Raw genomic sequence first — 22,537 nt, forward strand, 5'->3', positions numbered from 1 at the left:
GTTGCCACAGCAAGCAAGGAGCCCCGAAGCTCCACCAGCTCATGAACAAGCGGTGAGAGCACCGGGGCTGTCTCAGCTGGGGGGGGTATCTCCCCCCAGCTGAGTGGTACAAACAAGCTGCATTGTCCCAGCCTTTGAGCCTGGGTGAAACTGCCTCAGCTCTTGAGGTAAGAGCTGGGGCAGTTTCGATATGAATTTGCTGAACCAATTTTTAAATGGAATACAAAAAAGGGAGGTGTGAGGAAGTCAGGAAAATAAGTTAATGATAAGTGAGAAAATAAAAAGAAGGATTTTTATCTTTTTATATATTATTTTTTTCCTCTTTTTTCTTTTTTCTATGTTAAATGTTTGCTTTTTATTTTGTACCTCTTTATTTCTGTGTTTTTGTATTTTTCTTGTGTTTTTCTTATTTATTGTCTTATAACTTTTTCATTGTTAAAATTTAATAAAATATCATTTAAAAAAAAAAAGAGCTGGGGCAGTTTCACCCAATGCACCTTGTTTTCTTCAACATTGCAATGCGCTCTACGTGGGGCTACCTTTGAAGGTAACCTGGAAACTGCAATTAAAACAGAATACGGCAGCTAGACTGGAGACTGGGAGTGGCTGCCGGGACCACATCACACCGGTCCTGAGAGATCTGCATTGGCTCCCAGTACGTTTCCAAGCACAATTCAAAGTGTTGGTGCTGACCTTTAAAGCCCTAAATGGCCTCGGTCCTGTATAACTGAAGGAGCGTCTCCACCCCCATCGTTCAGCCCGGACACTGAGATCCAGCGCCGAGGGCTTTCTGGCGGTTCCCTCATTGTGAGAAGTGAGGTTACAGGGAACCAGACAGAGGGCCTTCTCGGTAGTGGCGCCCACCCTGTGGAACACCCTCCCTTCAGATTTGAAGGAAATAAGCAGCTATCTTCTTTTTAAATGACATCTGAAGGCAGCCCTGTTTAGAGAAGTTTTTAATATTTAATGCTGTACTGTTTTTAACACTTGATTGGAAGCCACCCAGAGTGGCTGGGGAAACTCAGCCAGATGGGTGGGATATAAATAATTTATTATTATTATTATTATTATTATTATTATTATTATTATTATTATTATTATATATTGCAGTATTCCGCCAAACCATGTTTGGCTGGCGATACACCGCAATGTTGAAAAGCTGATATCGCCCAGACTTCGTTTTAACAAGTTAAAAAGAAGTGCCTCTCACATAGGCTTTGGGTCTTTTGATACATTTTGACCCATAGTATTCATGGATTTCCCCACTACTGTTAATGTGGAAGTATTCAAAGGGTAAATGACTACTACTTGCAACATTTTGTTATTATGGTGATTATTACGACTGACAACCATTTTTTGAAAACTAAGAATGAGGGCAATTGCTCTTTCTTCTACACTTCAGCAGCAATTTTAAATTTAGAAATCCTTAATGATATAAATAGGTGCATTCAAAAGAAAATGCTTGAGCTATAGATGCTCTATTTTAAGTGCACAAAATACAAAATTGATTATGTCTGGGAAGTGAATTACTACTCACAAAACACAAGTGAATGTATTGTAGTCTACCAACAGATATCTTCACTAAAAGAAGAAGACATTCCCTGTATTATGACTAATATAGACGTTAATGTCATTCATCATTTACAAGTGGGAGTTGTAACCCTGAAGCAAATCCTTAATTCTTCATCCCTTTGGGGTCTTTATCTTGCCCCCTACCAATAGCCTGTCCAGCTCCATCAGTAAGAAGATTGGAATTACAAAGAGATTAGACTGTGGGGCCCTTTATGCGGAAGATGACTGCACGCCACTGTTAACTAACTGAAGAAACAGCTGTCATTTCGGACCTCTTAGCTTAGAAGCTCACTTCAACAAGTTAACAGATTCAGTAAGAATCAGAAAATGATGACATTTAAAAACACACTCTATATACCACATAAGTTTTATTAGCCCCACAAGGAAATCCAGAGGAAAGGACAAGCAATTTGAGCACTCCATGCTCCATTCCTCCTCCTTGCAATATATTACTTGTATCTTGGGTTAATCTGTAACCTGGAAGGATGATTTTGCAGTTAAAGCACTACAGTAACTGAGATTTCCTCAGTATTTTCAGCAACCGTTTCAAAACATTGTACCTGAAAACTAAAGACATGATTTCTGCAGGATAGTTAAGAACAGGCTTAAAAATCAATGGGCTTTATAAGTGTCTAATGTTGGTGACTTAAGTTGTGTACCTCAATTTTTTTAATATAGTAGAAAGGGTTTTCTCCTGAACGTACTCGCTAATGAAGAAGAAGAAGAAGAGGAGTTTGGAATTGATATCCTGCCTTTCACTCCCCTTCAGGAGTCTCAAAGCGGCTAACATTCTCCTTTCCCTTCCTCCCCCACAACAAACACTCTGTGAGGTGAGTGGGGCTGAGAGACTTCACAGAAGTGTGACTGGCCCAAGGTCACCCAGCAGCTGCATGTGGAGGAGCGGAGACGCGAACCCGGTTCCCCAGATTAGGAGACTACCGCTCTTAACCACTACACCACACTGGAAGCATTTTTGTTAGTTTATGAAGTAGCTTAGGACAACACCCAACAAATCTGCCAGGTTACTAGCCTATGACTAAAAAGTTGACCAAGTATAGGTGGTTTGTTGCGTGGCGAGTTCCCGCCCCCACCAGGACAAATAAAGACACAAGACACCGTATGTAAGGTTAATTGGGCGAATTAGGCCACAACTTTATTGAATTCAGGAATGAGAGGCATTGGCATAGGCATTGGTCCTAACGGCTATCCGGCTCCAGCCCATTTGCTGGAGACACGGGGAAGGGTTAACCTTATATCGGGGGAGACTCCCGCGAGGCACGTCGACTAGGAGCTCCCCCGGGTCACCGCTCTGGGGCGTGCCTTTGGCCCACACCTCCATAGGCTTCGGACAGGGCCACGCCCCCCAGGGTCCTTTAACGGACCACCCTTCGCTCGCTGGGGGGAGGTGATGGCGTTCCTCCCCCCCACACATCGTCTTAACCCCTTCTTACCAATGCCTACCGCCACACGAGCAAACGCTCGCCGCCAATCCTCTCATGCCTGAAACCGGGGGCTGAGAGACTTCACAGAAGTGTGACTGGCCCAAGGTCACCCAGCAGCTGCGTGTGGAGGAGCGGAGACGCGAACCCGGTTCCCCAGATTAGGAGACTACCGCTCTTAACCACTACACCACACTGGAAGCATTTTTGTTAGTTTATGAAGTAGCTTAGGACAACACCCAACAAATCTGCCAGGTTACTAGCCTATGACTAAAAAGTTGACCAAGTATAGGTGGTTTGTTGCCACGCAGGTTAGCGGTCAGAGATCCTTCTGGATAGCAGAATGTCTATGCTCCCCCTCCTCTGGCTGGAGGCGATGTAATCAGTGTATCATGAAACGGAAGAAAAGACAATGTAAGCCTTGTAACTGGGATGGAAAAGGCTTGCTGTCTTTGAGAAACCAAAGCTGTGGCATTTGAGGGCTTCCCTAGAACCTACTGGGGAGACACGTTCTGTTGGGAGTTAATGCGGTGAGCCTTCCATCTCATATTTATGTGTTTAGAAATAAACCTTGTATCACAGCAATGTCATAAGCCTCCAATGACCTACATCGTAAGGGACCCAAACCAAAGTTTCTGTTGGAACCCCTCACTGCTCAAATATTGGGGGGGGGGTGTAACACTGGGATCAAGTGGTAAGGATAACTCTAACCCGAAATCACATCACATGCAAGGCAGGCAATAAGAAACTGGAAGTTACTACTGAATGCACCACTGCATATGATGCTACAAGCAACTGGGCAAAGCCTAGCCAGGTATGCTCACAATATAAAGTCTGCAGTAGCTGATCTTTACAAATTTCTCTCACTTGAAAGAGCACAACAAACGAGCATGTGGATAAGCTGTAGCAAGTATGTTCAGTGACCAGAGCTGACCCCATACCTCGGCTTTGAATGCATCTCACAACTCTGAATACCTTTCACTTCAGGTTAATTTTTATATGATGTAAAGCACTGAGTGAAGCATGTGGGGGTGGGAAGGCTGCAGCCGAAAGAGAAACCAACCTCCACCTTTCAGCCCAAACACATGAGAAGTGAAATGAAAATGCAAGCTCCTTTAACATTCCTTCTTCAAGATGCAGTCAGAGCAATGCTAATTTCGCTTTACTAACTGTAATAAACCAACAAGATCCTATATAGCTGCTAGCATGCTTCTTTGTTGTAAGTTAAATATCCAAACCGAGGGTCGATGAATAATACAAAATTAGCAATTGGAGATGATCTCTGAGGTGTTCTATATACAGGCAAAGCAATGCTGTGCCATTGCCCCGCACCACCCTACAGTTCCACTCCTGTCTACTTGAGTCACCATCAAGCTACTAAAAAAAAAAGACAGTGTCAGCACAGTTAAACTGGATTCAGATCTGAGTTGTGCAGTGGATGCAAATGAGGCAGTTGCTTAACAGCTTCGCCACATGCTAACAGATCCATCACCCCACATCCACAATGCAACATTTTGGTCATTCAACTCAGCAGATCTCGATCAAAATTTCCTGATCAAGTGCTGTTTCAACAAATGAACTTAGGCTGCAATGTCATGTACTCTTACATGTGAGTAAGCCTCAAAGAAGAAGAAGAGTTTGGATTTGATATCCCGCCTTTCACTCCCCTTCAGGAGTCTCAAAGCGGCTAACATTCTCCTTTCCCTTCCTCCCCCACAACAAACACTCTGTGGGGTGAGTGGGGCTGAGAGACTTCAAAGAAATGTGACTGGCCCAAGGTCACCCAGCAGCTGCATGTGGAGGAGCGGAGACGCGAACCCAGTTCCCCAGATTATGAGACTACCGCTCTTAACCACTACACCACACTGGCTCTCAAAGAAGAAGAAGAAGAGGAGGAGGAGGAGGAGGAGGAGGAGGAGGAAGAGGAAGAGTTTGGACTTGATATCCCGCCTTTCACTCCCCTTAAGGAGTCTCAAAGCGGCTAACAATCTCCTTTCCCTTCCTCCCCCACAACAAACACTATGTGAGGTGAGTGAGGCTGAGAGACTTCAGAGAAGGGTGACTAGCCCAAGGTCACCCAGCAGCTGCATGTGGAGGAGCAGGGAAGTGAACCCGGTTCACCAGATTATGAGTCTACCACTCTTAACCACTACACCACGCATTGCTCCCAATGCAGCAGAGACTCATTTCTGAGTAAACATGCATGCTACTGGACTGTTAGCACATATAATATTAAGGTCCATATAGTTCAGGAACTGCAAGAGGTCTCTTTCTGCGAACTTCAGCTGTCTTTTTCAAAGCTATCTACCACCTAGGGTATTGAATTTCAAGACTGTGGTGTGCCCTCTCCACACCAAGAGCTGCAGGACCCTAGAAGTAGGAAACGAAACGCAAAGGAAGAATAAGACCCTGAAATGGGTCTTAGTGGGACCCTAGTACAGAACCTTCATTGACATAATGTGTGCATGGTTTTGCTAGAACTGTATACGCTACAAATTAATCAGGACATTTAACCAGTGCTTTTTTTATTAAAAAATGTTTAGGGGTACTCTCACTTTCCTACTCGTATTGAAATATTGCCCCTCAATGAGGCCAAATATAGATTCACAAAATGTTTAGGGGTATGCATACCCCTGCGTCCCCCCAGAAAAAAGCACTGCATTTAACTATTGGTTCCAGTTGAATTTACCCCCAACTAGCTATCTTCCATCAGCTCTGATTGATTTGCACAAAAGCAGTTGGATAAAAGACATTAACTTAAGGTTATGCTCCCCTTGCCATCCAGTACAATACTTATTAAATTGAGGTCCCAGTGAAGCAAAATACCTACTGAACCAAAGTCTTTTTGATACTGAACAACAGAGTAATCTGTCCGCAATGAGGAAACTATGCCCCTGGTATGATTGTTTTCCAACTGGTCCTCCTGATGTAGAATCTAACAAAATGTATGAGTTTTCTGAAGTGCCTAACTGAATATGCTGCCTTCAGAAGTACTTGAAGGTCTTTTAAAGAGAATTCCACTCCAAATTCGTAAAAGTCCACATGGAGATGGGAATGCTGAAACATTGGTTCAGGTTTACTATTTTTCTCTCTGTATAGCAATCTATGTAAAGAGTTAATCCAGGAAGTACAGTGGATTCTTATGTGACTTTTCTTCTTGCAGATCACTATAAAAAGTAATGCCCTCTTTTTTAATTTTTTTGGTCAGAATTGGCTGAAATTCGTAAGCAAGGTCGCTTATTCTGAGGGCATGTATCCTGTCAGTTTTCAGAAGAAAAGTTGCAGTGATTTTCATGCAAGAGCAGCCTTTGCAGTTTTATGATGGGCAGAAAAAGGAATCCTTTAACTTCACCTTATGTTGTCTGGGCAATTGGACTGAAAAGTAGAAGCATGAGAGAGAAACCTGACCAGCTAGAGACAAACAGATGCCCAGGATTTAGGTCTAGGGACCTTTAAAGTTGTTTTTGGGAGGAACTACATAGGATGGGGGGGGGGGTCTGGTCAATTATAAGCTAGAATTGTTAGTTGCAAAAAACCCTCTCCCAATTCAACTCTGACACCTTTCTTAAGTTTAGACACATACGTTCCACTTGCAAAGTTGCTCCCTCTCCTAAAGAACCCAGGATGGAGAGCACTGATAAAATTAATCCCTCCGATAACCCAGCTAGACCCATCAGTCACAATGGTGCTCTTTCTCTGTGCCCTGGTGTTTTCTCTTCCTTCCCAATATCATTCCATCTTGGCCTTTTGGCTTTATAGTAAGCTTAGACACATTACTTTCACTTTCAACAGATGCCTGTCTGCAACATTATTTTGATATCTGCACCACTGAGGTGTCGCAAAGTGTTTCAGGGATTTCTGCTTCAGCTTGTGCCACCTTACAAAAATCCCACTTTGACAAGTCCTAAATACCTCCAATGTATCCCACTTCACACCAGGATTTGCCTAAATCCAATATCCATCCCTACTTCACAGTTCCATTCAAGCCAATCAATCACACCAAGGATTGGGAACCTGCAAGCCAATATTATTCACAACAGTTCTTATTATCCCTGCCCATTGGCCATGCTGGATAGGGTTCATAGAAATTGGGAGACCACCACCATTTGGATGGCCAAAGGTTCCCCATCCCTTAATTGCACCTTACTTGCATAAAACCAGTCTCTTCTTCCACATGACATGAAATAAATGAATTACCACCAGGAAGCAATTTCAGAGATGAGTAAGAGCATGTCCACATTTTATTTGCATGTGTGTAGTGACTGGACTGCTCAGTATTATAGGCAGCCAAACCTAATCTCAGAACTTACCTCAGATTGCATACTTCTTTGCACACTGATGTCCCAATACCTCTAACAGCAGCAGCAACTGCAGGCTGATGGGCAAAAAAGGCCAACACTTTTGTTTCTAGGCCAGGAGCTACCGTTGCTTAATATCAGACAAGTTGGATTACCCAGAAAACACAAGGATTCTTACTATTACCCTATGTTAAACTATATTTAAAACAATTCATACAACACTATCTGGCAGCTAGCATAGAAGTACATTTTCCCCAAATAGAATTTGCTTAAACAAAATGGTTTTAATAATAGTATCAAGCAAAACATTTCATGCACAATGGCAGAAAATGCAGTTCGGGACGACTTGAATTTTCTAGTTGTTATCATTCTGTTTCCTTAAATGCTTTTTAACCTCAGCCTTGCATTCCTTCTTGTCTCCAGCAGTACACCAAGCCACAAAAAGCCTAGCACAATTCTCCTGAATGCACAGTGATGCTGCAGGCATACCCAGAGCCTTTGATAAAACTTACTTTAAATGGAAAACATCACATCTCCTAATACACGCCAACACTTAAAACTCAACATTAAATAAGTATCATTTCAGAGACCGAAGTGGTAGAATACAAATCACCAACCTGACATGTCACTGCTGTTCATCCCGTATTCCTCTATAGCAGTCATGCATACCAAACAGAACACAAGACAGGCAACGTGAACTGAATCAGCAGCATTTGGTTTCTCTCTCTCCCCCTCCCCTTCCCCAATTTCCACAAAAACAAGCTTTCAGTTTCACAGTGGACTGTAGCTTCACTATTTACAGCAAAGACTGCCTCCAATGCATCATTCATACCCTATCAGAATAAAGCGAGATTACTGTGGAAAGCTCTGAATTAAAAGAAACTGTAAGAAAAGATATGATAGCGAAGCTTTGCTACTGAAAATTTTGGAAGAAGATGTAGTAGCGGAATCCCCTCCTTTGCCCTAGCCTTCTCACAAAGGTAATAAAATGCCTTGGAGGGAGGGCGACAGTCAAACAGCACATCGCAAGATACAAGGAACAATTTCTAAAGGAACTACCGGTAGGTACAACAAGGAAGCATTCGTGATCTTTTAGTAAATATATTCTACAAACATTCTGTGTGATAAAGCTCACAATGAACACGTACGTGGCACTGACGTAACAATAAGCACTCTGGAAATGAAAAATACAAATGGGTGAATTGCGCAGCGGACCGGAAGATCCCTAACAGGTCCTTAATACAACATTCAAGAACTACTAGATTGCACCAGTCGTTTCAGTTCAGCGAAGTCACTGGAAGTGGAAACAAGAAAGGGAAGGGAAGAAAACAGGAAAGGTAGACGCACCTGTTCTTTTCTTCAGAAGATACCACAGTTCTGCAATATCCTTGTACAGCAAGGAGATCAGGCTTAAGGTCATATTGCCACAAATCAATTTTGTGAAGAGTTGCTCAGTAGATGGTGACCTCTGTCTTTAAAGTGCCGTTCAATATACAAGGAAAGCTCAAAACTTCACCTTTCACAGTAAAAGTCAAGCTGAATGGGACACAATACCTTTCTTCAAGTTACATGCAAAGCCAGTGTGTCTTTCAACAGGATCAGAGGTCCACAAAAGGGTTAGCGAAAGACTGGAAACTTCTCATTTTCATTTTATGGTACAGAGAACTCACATGCAGCACACTAAGTTTATTTACCCAGAATGTAAAAGACAGTAACTGAGCAAATTCAGTTAAAAACAAAACATGTTTTTAAAACAAATTAATTTCTAAACTCTCCTGGAGTGGCATGTCAAAAGCCTCCCTTAAGGAACCCTACTTTAGCAAATGGTAACCTATCAAGTAAAGCCATCTCTTTTTAGCCTGAAAGGAACAACACTGGTCAGCTGACAGCTGCTTCTCTCAAAGAGCTCTCTAATGAGACAATTCCTTGAAATGGAATGGGAAATTTCACATTTTTTGGGGGGGGGGAATCCCTATTCTCACTTTTTTTTTCTGGAAAGGTGCAGAAAAAGACAATTCAATCTTTAATTGAAATCTTCACCAATATGTGTGCATTCCTGAGCTTGATAAAACTTTTCTTCAGCTAGAATAATAAAACTTATTTAAAATGCATGTACTCCAGAACATGTTTTATATGCCCAAGGCAATTCTCTTGAGAATTTTGCATGTGGTTTAAAAAAAAACCCTTAAATGAATGTAGATTTGTTTCTTATTTTTTTAAATGACATCTACATTTCTTAGAATCATAGAATTGTAAAGTTGGGAGGGACCACGAGGATTATCTAGTCCAACCCGCTGCATTGCAGGAATCTTTCACCCAACATGGGGCTCGAACCCAATGCTGAGATTAAGAGTCTTGAGCTCTACCAGCTGAGCTATCCCTGTGCTAGGTTTTTTGTCTTTTCTCAAAGTAACAGATATCCACACATCTGTTTAAAAAAAAATGCACTTGCTATACACTTTCAGAGACTGTACACAACAGGGCAGAATAGTCAATCCATAAAGCTTATGTTATACATGCAGATCAGTAATATTACAACAGGCAATGTGAAATTAGAATGCCAGATGAAGACCTGAGAGACCAGGGTTCAAATCGCCATTCAGCCATAAAGCTCACTGGGTGACCTTGGGCCAGTCACTGCCTCTCAGCTTGACCTACCTCACAGGGCTGTTGTAGCGATTAAATGAGGAAGAGAAGAAGCATGTACACCACCTTAACCTCCTTGGAGGAAAAGGTGGGATGTAAATAAAACAGAAGAAAATAAAATAAATTGTAGTGATATGTGTAAAAGGACCTTTTAAAAAGATGCCCAAGGTTTATACAGTTCAAGTATGCCTATGAACTTTCCCCCATTAAACGTTAAGCAAAGTCTTACTTTACTTGATCCTTTTAGGTAATTGTTTCAGAGCAGATTACCTGTTAATTAGTGACCTCAAGATTACTTACTAGCAATCTCAAATTCTGTAATACAGATAAACAGGACAGTAAATGAAAGTGACAGAAGCAACTGTTAAATGACTCAAAGAATATAACACACTGTTTCCCCTCTGCTATTGGAGAAGACTTCTGCCTTTCCAAAGTCACCAGAAGGTCAAGAAATGAAAACATGGTGGATAACTCATGGATTTATAATTACAACTATTCAAACAGTGACAGTAAGGTTTCTTCTTCACTGTACATTTATATCTGGAAAAGCATTCCATTATGTGTACAAATTATGTACAAATTTGTAAGAATCACATTAAGTATAAATTCTACCTAGTTATATTCATTCCTGGGACGCAGGTGGCGCTGTGGGTTAAAGCCTCAGCGCCTAGGGCTTGCCGATCGAAAGGTCGGCGGTTCGAATCCCTGCGGCGGGGTGCGCTCCCGCTGCTCGGTCCCAGCGCCTGCCAACCTAGCAGTTCGAAAGCACCTCCGGGTGCAAGTAGATAAATAGGGACCGCTTACCAGCGGGAAGGTAAACGGCGTTTCCGTGTGCGGCTCTGGCTCGCCAGAGCAGCGATGTCACGCTGGCCACGTGACCCGGAAGTGTCTCCGGACAGCGCTGGCCCCTGGCCTCTTAAGTGAGATGGGCGCACAACCCCAGAGTCTGTCAAGACTGGCCCGTACGGGCAGGGGTACCTTTACCTTTACCTTTTTATATTCATGAACTTACCCAACAAAGCTTCTTTTAATGCCACGAGGAATTTGCTTGAATAATATAAATTTGATAACAAAAAAGCACAAAAAGAACTGCAGGGAATGAGTGAGCTTCCCATTTCTGATGCTTAATTTTCTATAACTGGAGGAGGGGGCATCAGTGACAGCAGAAGGGAGACAGATGATGTTTCAGGCAGCCCACCTGAAACATAGTGGGGGAGAGATAAGACCACAGAATGCACACCTGACAGTTCAGCTGGCAATCCATTGTTATCATATTATGGTTGTCTTTATCCTTACTGTTGTAGAAGGGCTTGTCTAAAGACTTCAAGAAACCAACAGGAAACCTTCTCATTATGTTCTATGCTTCACTTAGAAACTTAATAGAGATGAACAGATGAAACATCTTGCCAAAGGCTATATAACTCACCTGTGGCTAAGAAGAAGGGAGACCAGAATTGTACGACTTGTGGTAGACAATGTATCTGGTTTTTCAACCAGCAAATGTTTAAAGTTCTTTAAATTCTGCACAGAAAGCAGTCCGCCTGCCATCCACAGTACCTCCTATGACAAATCCCTGAGATCTTGCTTAGAAGCCCTGCCTGACAAACTGAAAGTTTGCAAAAGCCCAGTCCTTACTGGAACATGGTGCCTGCACATCTCCCATGGTCCCTTCTCCCGTCAAGAGATACTGTCCTCATGAGACTCATTCCCATGTGGCATTGCTCACTTGCAATTTCTCTAATTCTTCTGTAAAAGTGAAGCCTCTTTGCAAGCAGCCAAGTCCCTCTTAATTACTAGTCAACCAACATACTGTACTTTTCCGTCTATAAGACCCTAATTTTGGGGACTCGATATTAAGGAAATGGGGAGGAGATTGTCCAGAATGGGAGGAATGCCAGAAAAACCTCACCCAAATTCCAAATGCTTGAGATCGAATGCAAGACAGAAGCCTCCTATCTTATTTCTGATCAACACCAGCAGCCGCCCATCACACGCCCAATTGCTGCAGCAGGGCCCAATCACCAACAGCCATTGTCACAGCAGCGACCAATCGCCAGCGGACATTGCTGCAGCAGCCTATCACCCACAATAACACCAGTGACAATCTACTACTCAAGACAGAAATCATTTCCACCGTCCCCCTCTCCACTACCTATGTATAAGACGACCCCAATTTTTAAGCGTTGTTTCAAGGTAAAAAAACATCATCTTATAGACGGAAAAGTATGGGACATCCAACCCACTATTTGGGGTCGTGTCCAATGTCCACCGACACTACAGCTCGTCCATAGGTTGTACACTTGGCAAGAAAAGAAAGAAAGGACTCTCCTTCCTTAGAGGTTATTAAGCACACTGTTGAACCCCCACAAACCATTAATATAGTTTGTGTAAGTTAAGAGAAAATCAGGCACTGGGTTTCTTTAAAAGAATGTGTAAATGATGTGTATGGTTGATTTTAGGCCATTTTCTTTTCTCTCTCTCATTTGTACTTCTGCTGTGCTATGATAGATGTGGCTACACTGCCATGTGTGCTGCCTCCCTCTTGAAGCATTGTAGCATTTACTCAGTGTCAAATAAGGCTAGAAATCCAATGCTGTGGGATTTACTCAAATACCCAGGTGGTTAGCCTAACTGCTTAAGACACATATTTGACCTTACTATAAAATAGCAAACAGAAGCATCAATATAACTTTCCAGTGTGATTTGTTTTTTAATGTTGTAAACATTTGTAAAGTCGATTCCGATTCAAAACAATGCAAATTTCCTGGATTCTCTTCTAGGACATCAGGGTGGAGATTTAGCTTGTGGTTCTGATTTGGCCCACTAAGTCCTGATGTACATGGGTGGCATGACATATGGCAAAGAGGGGTTGAAATTAATCTGCACTCACTTCAGCATTTATGCCACAGATCAAATTGTCCAGGCCGCTCCCCAATGAAACAACTGGGCGAGGCAGGGAGGGACTGATTTGTATTACAGTGGTACCTCGGGTTACATACGCTTCAGGTTACATATACTTCAGGTTACAGACTCTGCTAACCCAGAAATAGTACCTCGGGTTAAGAACTTTGCTTCAGGATGAGAACAGAAATCGTGCTCTGGTGGCCCCTTTAGCTAAAGTGGTGCTTCAGGTTAAGAACAGTTTCAGATTAAGAACGGACCTCCGGAACGAATTAAGTACTTAACCAGGGGTACCACTGTACACCCAACATAATACATGAGAAGAGGCTGCTGGATCAGGCCAGTGGTCCATTTAGTCCAGCATGCCTACAGGAAGCCGGCATTCAGGATCTGAGCTCAACAGCACTGTTCCCTCCTCCAGTTTCCACCAACTGGTTTTCAGAAGGATTGCTGCCTCTGATTAAGGTGGTAAGACTGCACAGAAAGGGGACAGGGAATCAATGGCTCTCCAGTTGTTGTTTGCATTCACAGCTCCCAGCCTGCCTAGCCAATGATCTGGGATGATGCAAGTCGTAATTCAACAACAAATCCAACCATGGGCTGGGGAAAGTTGTCACAAGAATGAAGCCAAGCTCCTCCTGCTCTTCACCATGGAACAGGAATGGAACAAGACACTTCAGTGTACATTAACCCCCCCCCCCCCATAAACCCCACAAACTTTCACTTAAACATTGTTATGGGAGCTCCAGAAAAATGCTATGGTGCATTCCTTACAGAATTGGGGTGGGGTTTGTTTTACACCAAATTATGAATGGGAAACATGGCCCCTAAATCAGCTGTTGCCAGTAAAGGAAATAAACTCTGGTACTTAAACCCACTAAATAAAGACTGAGCATGTAAAGCTATAATCTGAAAGTAATTAAATCTATATGTTAACTATGCACTTGAAAAATATAAGCCTACAAAACGTCTCACCGGTCATAAAACATGCATAGCAGCATGGCAGTATACTTGTCTACTCTGTTAATCCAAAAGGAAGCATAATCTTACCTCTAATATTCTGTTTCGATCCCAAACTTTAGAACAATGGCTATTCTTTTTTTACTTTTGACTTTCCTAAGGTGCTTCCTGTTTTAGTCCTGTATGCAAGTAATGGGTGTGCAGGAACAAGAGCCACCCCTTTCCACATTGTTGTTTACACTGCTGCTTCTTTATGTACTTTCAGGCTGACTACGGGTGGGGTAACACAAACATTAAAAGAAAATGCAACAGGAAATGATCTTGTTTAGAAAAGGCATTTTGCTTTAGTCTCCTACATGTCATATTCCACTGTTGTCATTTTAGAATAGTACGCCCTACGTAGCCATAAGTAGTACACCAGTCTTCAGCCATTCAAAATCATTTGCAGCATCAAATATTCAAGGCATACAATACAGAGGCAAAGGAATTCCTAGCCCATTATGCACCCAAATCTTTTCATTTATGATTATTTGCCTTGTTAGGTTTGCAGCTTCTACTAGGAGTCCATTTCCATTCCTTCTCTGGTTTGTCTCTTACTTTTCACTGTGAATGTCTATTGGTTGTCATTTGTTCCAGCTGTCCCGAAACCCATCAGTGATTTGTTTTTTATACCCCCAGTGCTCTTTGGGGTCCATTTTAACTCCAGTCTTCTGATGGGTTTTCCAGTCTTGGGTAAGGCATGGAACCAACCTTATTCCTTTCTTCCCTCCATGCCATTTTCCCATTTGTACCCATATCTTAACTCCATTCCTTTCTTTCTTTCTTCCCTTCCATGGCTTTGCTTGGTACAGTCTGGGGGATGGAATCAGTGACAGAGCACACTTTGCATGTAGAATGTCCCAGGCTCAATACCTTGGCTTAACATCTCCTTTCTTTCTTTTTTAAATACAAAGGTAGACTGTAATGTGACACCCCTGGCCTAGAACTGAAAGAGCTGCTGCCAGAAAGAACAGACAATATGGACTAATAATCCTACCCAGTTTCCAATACAGTGGTACCTCTGGATGTGAACAGGATCTGTTCTGGAGCCCCGTTCGCATCCTGAAGCAAACGCAACCCGTGTGCGCGATTCGCCGCTTCCACACATGCGCGTGACGTAATTTTGACTGTCTGCGCATGCGTGAGCGGTGAAAACCAGAAGTAACGTGCTCTGTTACTTCCAGGTCACTGTGGAGCGCAACCCGAAAATACTTAACCTGAAGCTATTTCAACCCGAGGTATGACTGTATTCCTATACAGTGGTACCTTGGGTTACAGACGCTTCAGGTTATAGACTCTGCTAACCCAGAAATAGTACCTTGGGTTAAGAACTTTGCTTCAGGATGAGAACAGAAATCGTGGTCCGGCGGAGCAGTGGCAGCGGGAGGCCCCATTAGCTAAAGTGGTGCTTCAGGTTAAGAACGGACCTCTGGAACAAATTAAGTACTTAACCCGAGGTACCACTGTACGTAGCTGTGTTACTTGAAAGAGATTCAAGGACCAATTAATTTTGTTCCCCTTACTCCTGTGATCAATATGTGGTGCAGGGATAGCAAACATGCTGTCCTTAAAATGTTGTGGTCTTATTACCCCTGACAATTACATCATGTTGGCAGGGGCTGATGGTAGTTGTAGTCCATAACATCTGGAAGGCACCATGTTGGCTGCCACTGATGTAGCAAGAAACCAGCATTGTGCAGTCTGGTCTCTCTAGGCTCGACGCAAGCAAAAAGACATAGCAGCTTGCAGCCTTCTCCCAGCTGCACCCTATACTGCAATATTGCAGCAGTAACTTCCAACCTGAGGTCCAGCGCCGAGGGCCTTCTGGCGGTTCCCTCACCGCGAGAAGCAAAGCTACAGGGAACCAGGCAGAGGGCCTTCTCGGTAGTGGCGCCTGCCCTGTGGAACGCCCTCCCATCAGATGTCAAAGCGATAAATAACTACCTGACATTCAGAAGACATCTTAAGGCAGCCCTGTTCAGGGAAGTTTTTAATCTGTGATATTTTAGTGTATTTTTGGTTTTTATGGAAGCTGCCCAGAGTGGCTGGGGAAACCCAGCCAGATGGGCGGGGTACAAATAATAAATAATTATTATTATTATTATTATTATTATTATTATTATTATTATTATTATTATTACCTTGTGAGAAAGGGACATTGAAGTTCTATTTAACAGCACCACCCTATGCAGTAGGTGGAAAAGGTATAGTCAAAATAGGGTTGGGTGTTCCTGAACACTGAAAAAAATAGAGACAGTAGTTGAAAGCAGCATGGAAGTTTAAAAGTTTATAGATTTGTTTACTAAATACAAATAAAATAACATGCTCAATTACATCACTCTCTAAGTAAGGGGTGGGGAACCTGTGGCTCACCAGGTGTTGCTCGACTACATCATTCACCACTGGACATGGTGACTGAGGACGATGGGAATTGCAGAACAACAATATCTCAATGGGCAGAAGTTATAGCACCCCTGCTCTAGGGCATCAGAAAATTTCCTGGGACAGACTGAAAATTTCCTAGAAAACCAACATCATAGCACACTACATTAAATTGTTTTAAGCAAGCTGGTACAGAGGCAAGTTGCAGAAACACACGTGAAAGTGCATACACACAAGAGCAAATTTGACTTGTGCATCTTCCTACAAGATAAATAGAAACTGCTCCTTTGCAGAGGAGTGAAAAGAAGCAATACCAAGTCAGTGGCCTACCTACAGTAACTACAGCTCTTAGTCAGATGACAACTGAAATTGCCTGCTGTGTTGGGGAGGGATCATAGCACATGCTTCAGATATAGAAAGTCTCAAATGCAACAGGCTGCAATCTCCATTTAAAAGGTGATGTGTAATACCTCTGAAACCCTGAAGAACTCACTAGATTGTATAGGAGGGGCTAAATGGACTCTAGTTTGACCTGGGCAAGGGCAGATTTGTGGTATTGTGCCCGTTTGGAGAACAACAAAGAAAATTTTCCACATTTCTGTATGAAGATAAAGCAGCATAGTTCTTACCCTAATTTGCAGTACAGAATCTGATCCCAACTCATTATTGAGGTGTGTTTGGCTCTTATCTAGTACCCAGCAAAGCAATTATGGCATTATTAAGTTTATGGACTAAGCCTGTGTGTTTTCAAAGAATGAAAACATTATTTCTATTTAATAAAGAACCCAATTGCAAAGTGAAGGGGTTTAGATGGATTTATACTCCCCAAACAGATACTTGACGGGCACAATTGTTCCTTGAATCACACAAAAATGCTATCTCAAATGAAGGTTTGCGCCAACATGGCCTGTGGTGACTGGAACCCCTTAAAAATAGTCACCTGTAACCTCTGGTTTTGTACTCTGGTAAAATTAATGAAGCCTCTGTAAATTATTAGAAGAGTGGGATTGGCAGAAAATGGCATGGTAAAAATTCACCTCAGCAAATGCCAGAAGCTGCAAGTATCTGCCCTGTTACCTGCCATATAAGCGAGTCTAAGTGATATAAACACTTCAGTCCTCACATTCTACTACAAAATCAAATTTCTTTTACTTACCTTGAGCCATAGAAACTAGCCAGGAGCTGCAACTCAAAAAAACACTATAGCTTTCCATTTCTTTAACTGAAATCGCAATACAATGCATCTTCACCCAATCTAACAAGGAGCGAAATATTTCCTCTTCCAACAGATCATGCTTATTTGATCTGGCTTTACTTTTTGTGTGTGGAATGACCTTTGTTCCTTTTATTATCAGAAGTTGGACAAAGTTACTATGCAATTCCATCACCACCACCCATCGTTGCTGTCTGCTGTTTTCTTTTTAGTTATAAAATTGTCTACAGTCACCCAGCATGTTTACATAAAGCAGAGGTACCTAACAACTGGGTTACTACAAACCAGGCCTTTAAAACTTCAGGACAGGCTTCAGATATGAAATCGTACAAGATACTGATATTTTTGGCTTTACCTAATCTAGAAAATGTATGAACCACTTAAATAGCTCTCCAGGCGGTACACAAACAAATTTGCAGATAAAATACAGCTACAAACTACAAAACAATTTAAAAAACAGATATACCTAGAACTTATATCACTGAAACAAAGATTTAAAGAATAAGTAACACTTTAAAACAAATATAGGTAACTAAAGTATGTGTCTGGGTAGATTTGCCAGCACAAAAACCTTTTCAGCAGGCACCTAAAATAATATCACAAGGGCTTCTGCCTAATGTCAATACATTGCAGCTCAGTGATCTTGTGTAAACTCTAACACAGACAGGAAAATATGTTTTCAATAGAAGCACATTTGTCCTAGGGGAGCACTTGCTGTCAATGTGAATAGAGTTATCAAATGTAATTTGCCGAGTTTGCAAAGGGTGAGGCAGGTTACCTGGTGGCAAACCATATTTATTACTCAGGAAATACGTGAGTGTCTTTCTGAACCTTTGGAAAAATATAATGACAATATGTAAATTAATTGGTTTTATTGAACTGTAATTATGCAGCAACGACTGTTTTTTTATTTTTTTCATGATGGAGGAAGATGTATAAAATGCTAGAACTGAAAGAACTATCATTAAAATATATTGCAAGAAAAAGAATCCCTTCCTTTCCCAACCTGCAGGCATTGAGTGTGGTTATGTAGCCAAAACAATGTTAAACATGCGGGTTCAACGGGGGTGGGGGTAGCCCACCCACCAATGACTCATACTCCTGATTCCCACCTTTCGTTTTTTGATAGAAAGGAAGTTTCTAGCATTTGTAGAACCTGAAATATGAGACAAAATGTGCAAGCACTATATTCTCCATTTTTTTTGGAAAGAAATTACAGAATGACGCGCACACCAAAACTAGTATGAAATGAATCACATGCACCTTCAAGATTACTTGGCTGTGTTTTATTATGCCCTTAGCCAAAACCATAGCCAAATTGGTTGAGTAGATATTTTATTATTCCAAGGTACCTGCTGTCCAGCCATGTGAGAATCAGATTTAAACACACTCAGGGACTAATAATACGCATTTGCAAGAGACAGGTGAAATAAGACCATTATCTTGAAAGCAACAAAAGGAGTCTACTGAATTGGATACCTTACACAACCTCATGAAAGAGCCTCTGAACCTCAGGCCTACTCTAAAACAGAGGTTAAAAGGAGCAGCTGTTAATCTCTATTCAATACTTGAGACTGAGGTTGACTTAATTCACTCCTGAGCAAGATCAACAGGTGCTTCTCAAAAGCCTATTATAAAATTAATAGTGAGGGGGTGGGGATGATCCTGACTGAATAAAAAAAAAAATTCTGATTTTCACGGTCTAAAATTACTGCTAAACATATGAGGCAGTGCCTATTAAAATACGGCTTCGTCTTTCATAGCAGAATGTGATTTCATTAGTGGTGCAAAAAGTCAAATTCATTAAAACAAATCCTAGGCTGGAAATTTGTCCAAGGTCTATTTACAGCCACCATACCCTTGTCAGCTGACAAAACCAGGCCAATATGTATGTGTGTATTTCCTCCCCACACCCCCAAGCAGGTCACTGAGCAAAGACAGTTCAAATATTTTGAACAAAACCCTACCCAGATTGTAGTCCTAGATGTAAATCACGGTCACTTGTGAAGCCGGTTTTGTAAACAAGATTGCAACTCAGAACTGGAAGCAAATGATGGATTTTTATCTCTGCCATTCAGCCTCTGAATTAAATGCTCCTGGTGGCTTTGTCTCTACACCAATTATTGTAAGCCTTTAAGGCAATTAAGTACTAAACACAAGTTAAGGTGTATTTGGATGGACACTTACTTACACACACCTCAGATATGAAACCTAAAAAGCACTCCTGCTATATTGCAGGACACGTACAATATCTGACATTTGTGGAAAGGTTGGGTGGGGTTAATTGCATGTACTTTTTTCCAGACTGTGAAATGTACATTGTCACAAACAATTACTTTCTAAACAAGAATTATTTATACAATGCATAGTTTACATGCTACATAAAGGGTGACATTCATTGCTCATAATACCGTGACTAAAACTATAGGTGGAATATTTTGAGATCCATTGAGGCCCATTGAAATGCCATTTCAATCACTAGGATTAAAAGGTTAGGAAAACCTGATCAGATACCTACAAACTCTAAAATATATATTATACTGAACACTCACTTGTTTAAAAACTACATATTTTTTGTCAGCATCACTTGGGACCATTAAATAAGGCTGTGCTATTACAAGTGCACTAAAACTGAGGAAGGTGTTGCCGTATTTTGAGAGCTTCTTAAAAGGAAATAAAAGAATAATGTGAAGTGTCTGGCACATACAAGAATTGGCATGTGAGTCAGACACTGATACTCTGGAACTTTGGTTAAAAGATTACAAATGATTATTCTGAAATCAAATCTTACCAGAATAGGCGTGGCGTGGGTAATTTCGCCCATGCCTCTTTGTCAGAGACCGCTGTACTGCTGAAGAAACACTGTGAAAGACATGGTTCACTCTGCGCAGAATTCGGAAAGGATTTTCTTGTCCTTCTCTTGCATATCCACGTTGCGACATTGTGCTATTGCCACATGAAACTTTTTAAAAAATGTTTCATACAAATAGAACCCACAATATCTTTTTCTTGTAGCCTTTAATGTTCACTCCAGCGCTACTTAAAAAGGTAGCATTTTTAAAAAGTTGTCCAGGACTTTAGCATTTGGAGACGAAGGGTAACTCTTTGTATTTCACTTCTCATTAATAAACGAAGCAATAAAACTTGGCGGATTTAACTGTAGGTAATTCACTCCAATTTTGATCGCAGTGACAATTTCTTGATGCACCTAAATTACACTGTATACTGCTAAATATATTTTACAAAATGTAACTAATATATTGATGCACGGAACACATTCACTGCCTCTCCTCTTCAGTAGCTGTTACATAAAGCCAGAAATCTACATGAGAAATAATACTGTACAGAAATTTCTGAGTAGCTGTTCTGTTCTTGGATCCAGGTGTGTTTTCAGTCAGAACCCATCATTTTTAGAAAAAGTCATAACCAGTTTTATAGTCCATCTCTTTGCCACATAGCTCTCCCATAATATTAGAGAGTTTTCCTTCATTTCCAAATCGCCTCTACCATTATTTACATATTTGCAACCTCCTTCTTAATGCCCAGGGGTATTCTGCAATTACCAAGCAACATCTTAGGCTTCCACTGTAGAAGGGCACATGGAGTTTCTCTTCATAGATTCTTGTCAGCAGCCAGCCAGGCAGAAATCTATTGCTTAAATTGCTAAACTTTCAGCTCCCACATCTGCCCCATCAGGTTTATCTCTTCCTCTCTCCTTGAAGTTTGCAATGTTCCGCTGCTTTCAACAGGGCAGAATAAAATAGCAAGGCTAAGTAGGATGCTATAAACAAATTATGCACCTTTCCTGTAACAGGTCCTCTTTTTAACTACTGCTGGAGCCCCAAGAAACTGAAGATATGCTGCAGCTGAGCTCTTCAAAGTCAGAATGGCTTTTTCCTCAAAGCGTTCAAAAGGGAAAAAGCTAAGAGGACACTTCCCAAGGAAATTCAAATAACACACAAATTACAGTGGGAAGGAAGGGAGGGAGACCACTGCTGTCTTAAACCATACCAGGAAGTTCTGCATTGTCTCTTCATCTTATTTAATACAGAAGAGAGAGGGGGGGGGCGGGAAACTGATTATGTTGCTTTACTTGGCAAGAACCCCTTTCTATGAGAGACACTTGGCTAATTTAACTGTGGGTGTGTTCAGATAACTCGTATTTTCCCAAAACAGCACACTGATCCTTGCAACTACTGTGCAGTGTGATTTTCAGAGAAGTATGAAGGACAGATTGTGAAGCTGAGGCTCCAGTACTTTGGCCACCTCATGAGAAGAGAAGACTCCCTGGAGAAGACCCTGATGTTGGGAAAGATGGAGGGCACAAGGAGAAGGGGGCGACAGAGGACGAGATGGTTGGATAGTGTTTTCGAGGTTACCAGCATGAGTCTGACCAAGCTGCGGGGGGGCAGTGGAGGACAGGAGTGCCTGGCGTTCTCTGGTCCATGGGGTCACGAAGAGTCAGACACGACTAAACGACTAAACAACAACAACAACACAATGTGCAGGTCCAACAACACACTGGACTCAGGAGCGAATACTAACAATTTGAGAAACACAATCTTCATGCTTTGTAATATGTATGAAACTTTTTCATCAAAGTAACAGGAAAACCACAATGCATGAAGCAACTCAGCTGTTTCTTTGTGGCTTACAGAGTCCAAGGTATTTTTTGGGTCGTATGTTCCATACACAATCAAAGGCAACTAAATGAAGCTCTTTGGAATGTAATAACACTCTTCATCAGAGAATATTAAGAGTGTTCCTCAACACAAGACTTATTGCAGAAAGTAGCTAAAAGCAGTTTTTTTAAAAAAGTCACTTTGTTCCTACTGTTGTTCTTAAATATCTATCATGAAGAGAGGTCCAGCTTGAAAACACTTCCAATATTCCAATACGAATCTTTAAAATGGTTTCTGTACTCACTAACTGAACTTGGTTGCCCGACTCTTCTACCTCTCCCCCCCCCCACTTTAAAAACAAAGATTATGGTATAACGAAATGAAAAGTTAGATAAATATAACATATAAACAGAATTTACTCACAAAGGCAAATCACTGTGATTGGCCTGTTATTGTCTAAATTAA

General features: G+C 41.6%; 1 protein-coding gene across 11 annotated transcripts in view; it reads right to left on the reverse strand.

Annotated features, from left to right (window-relative positions):
* Positions 1–22,537, reverse strand: part of MCF2L (MCF.2 cell line derived transforming sequence like) — a 119,281-nt gene that overhangs the window by 59,866 nt on the left and 36,878 nt on the right. The window contains exon 1 of one of the 11 annotated variants that reach the window (XM_079972496.1): positions 20,242–21,346. The exons of 8 other annotated variants lie outside the window; for them this stretch is intronic. In XM_079972496.1, the coding sequence (XP_079828622.1) occupies positions 20,242–20,392 (151 nt within the window). In that variant the 5' untranslated portion in view covers positions 20,393–21,346. Of the gene's footprint in view, positions 1–7,926; positions 7,998–20,241; positions 21,347–22,537 lie in introns of those variants that run through there. 2 more of the 11 variants (XM_079972500.1, XM_079972494.1) reach the window with 2 other exon arrangements.

This window comes from Podarcis cretensis (genome assembly GCF_951804945.1).
Source record: "Podarcis cretensis genome assembly, chromosome: 4".
Lineage (NCBI taxonomy): Eukaryota > Metazoa > Chordata > Lepidosauria > Squamata > Lacertidae > Podarcis > Podarcis cretensis.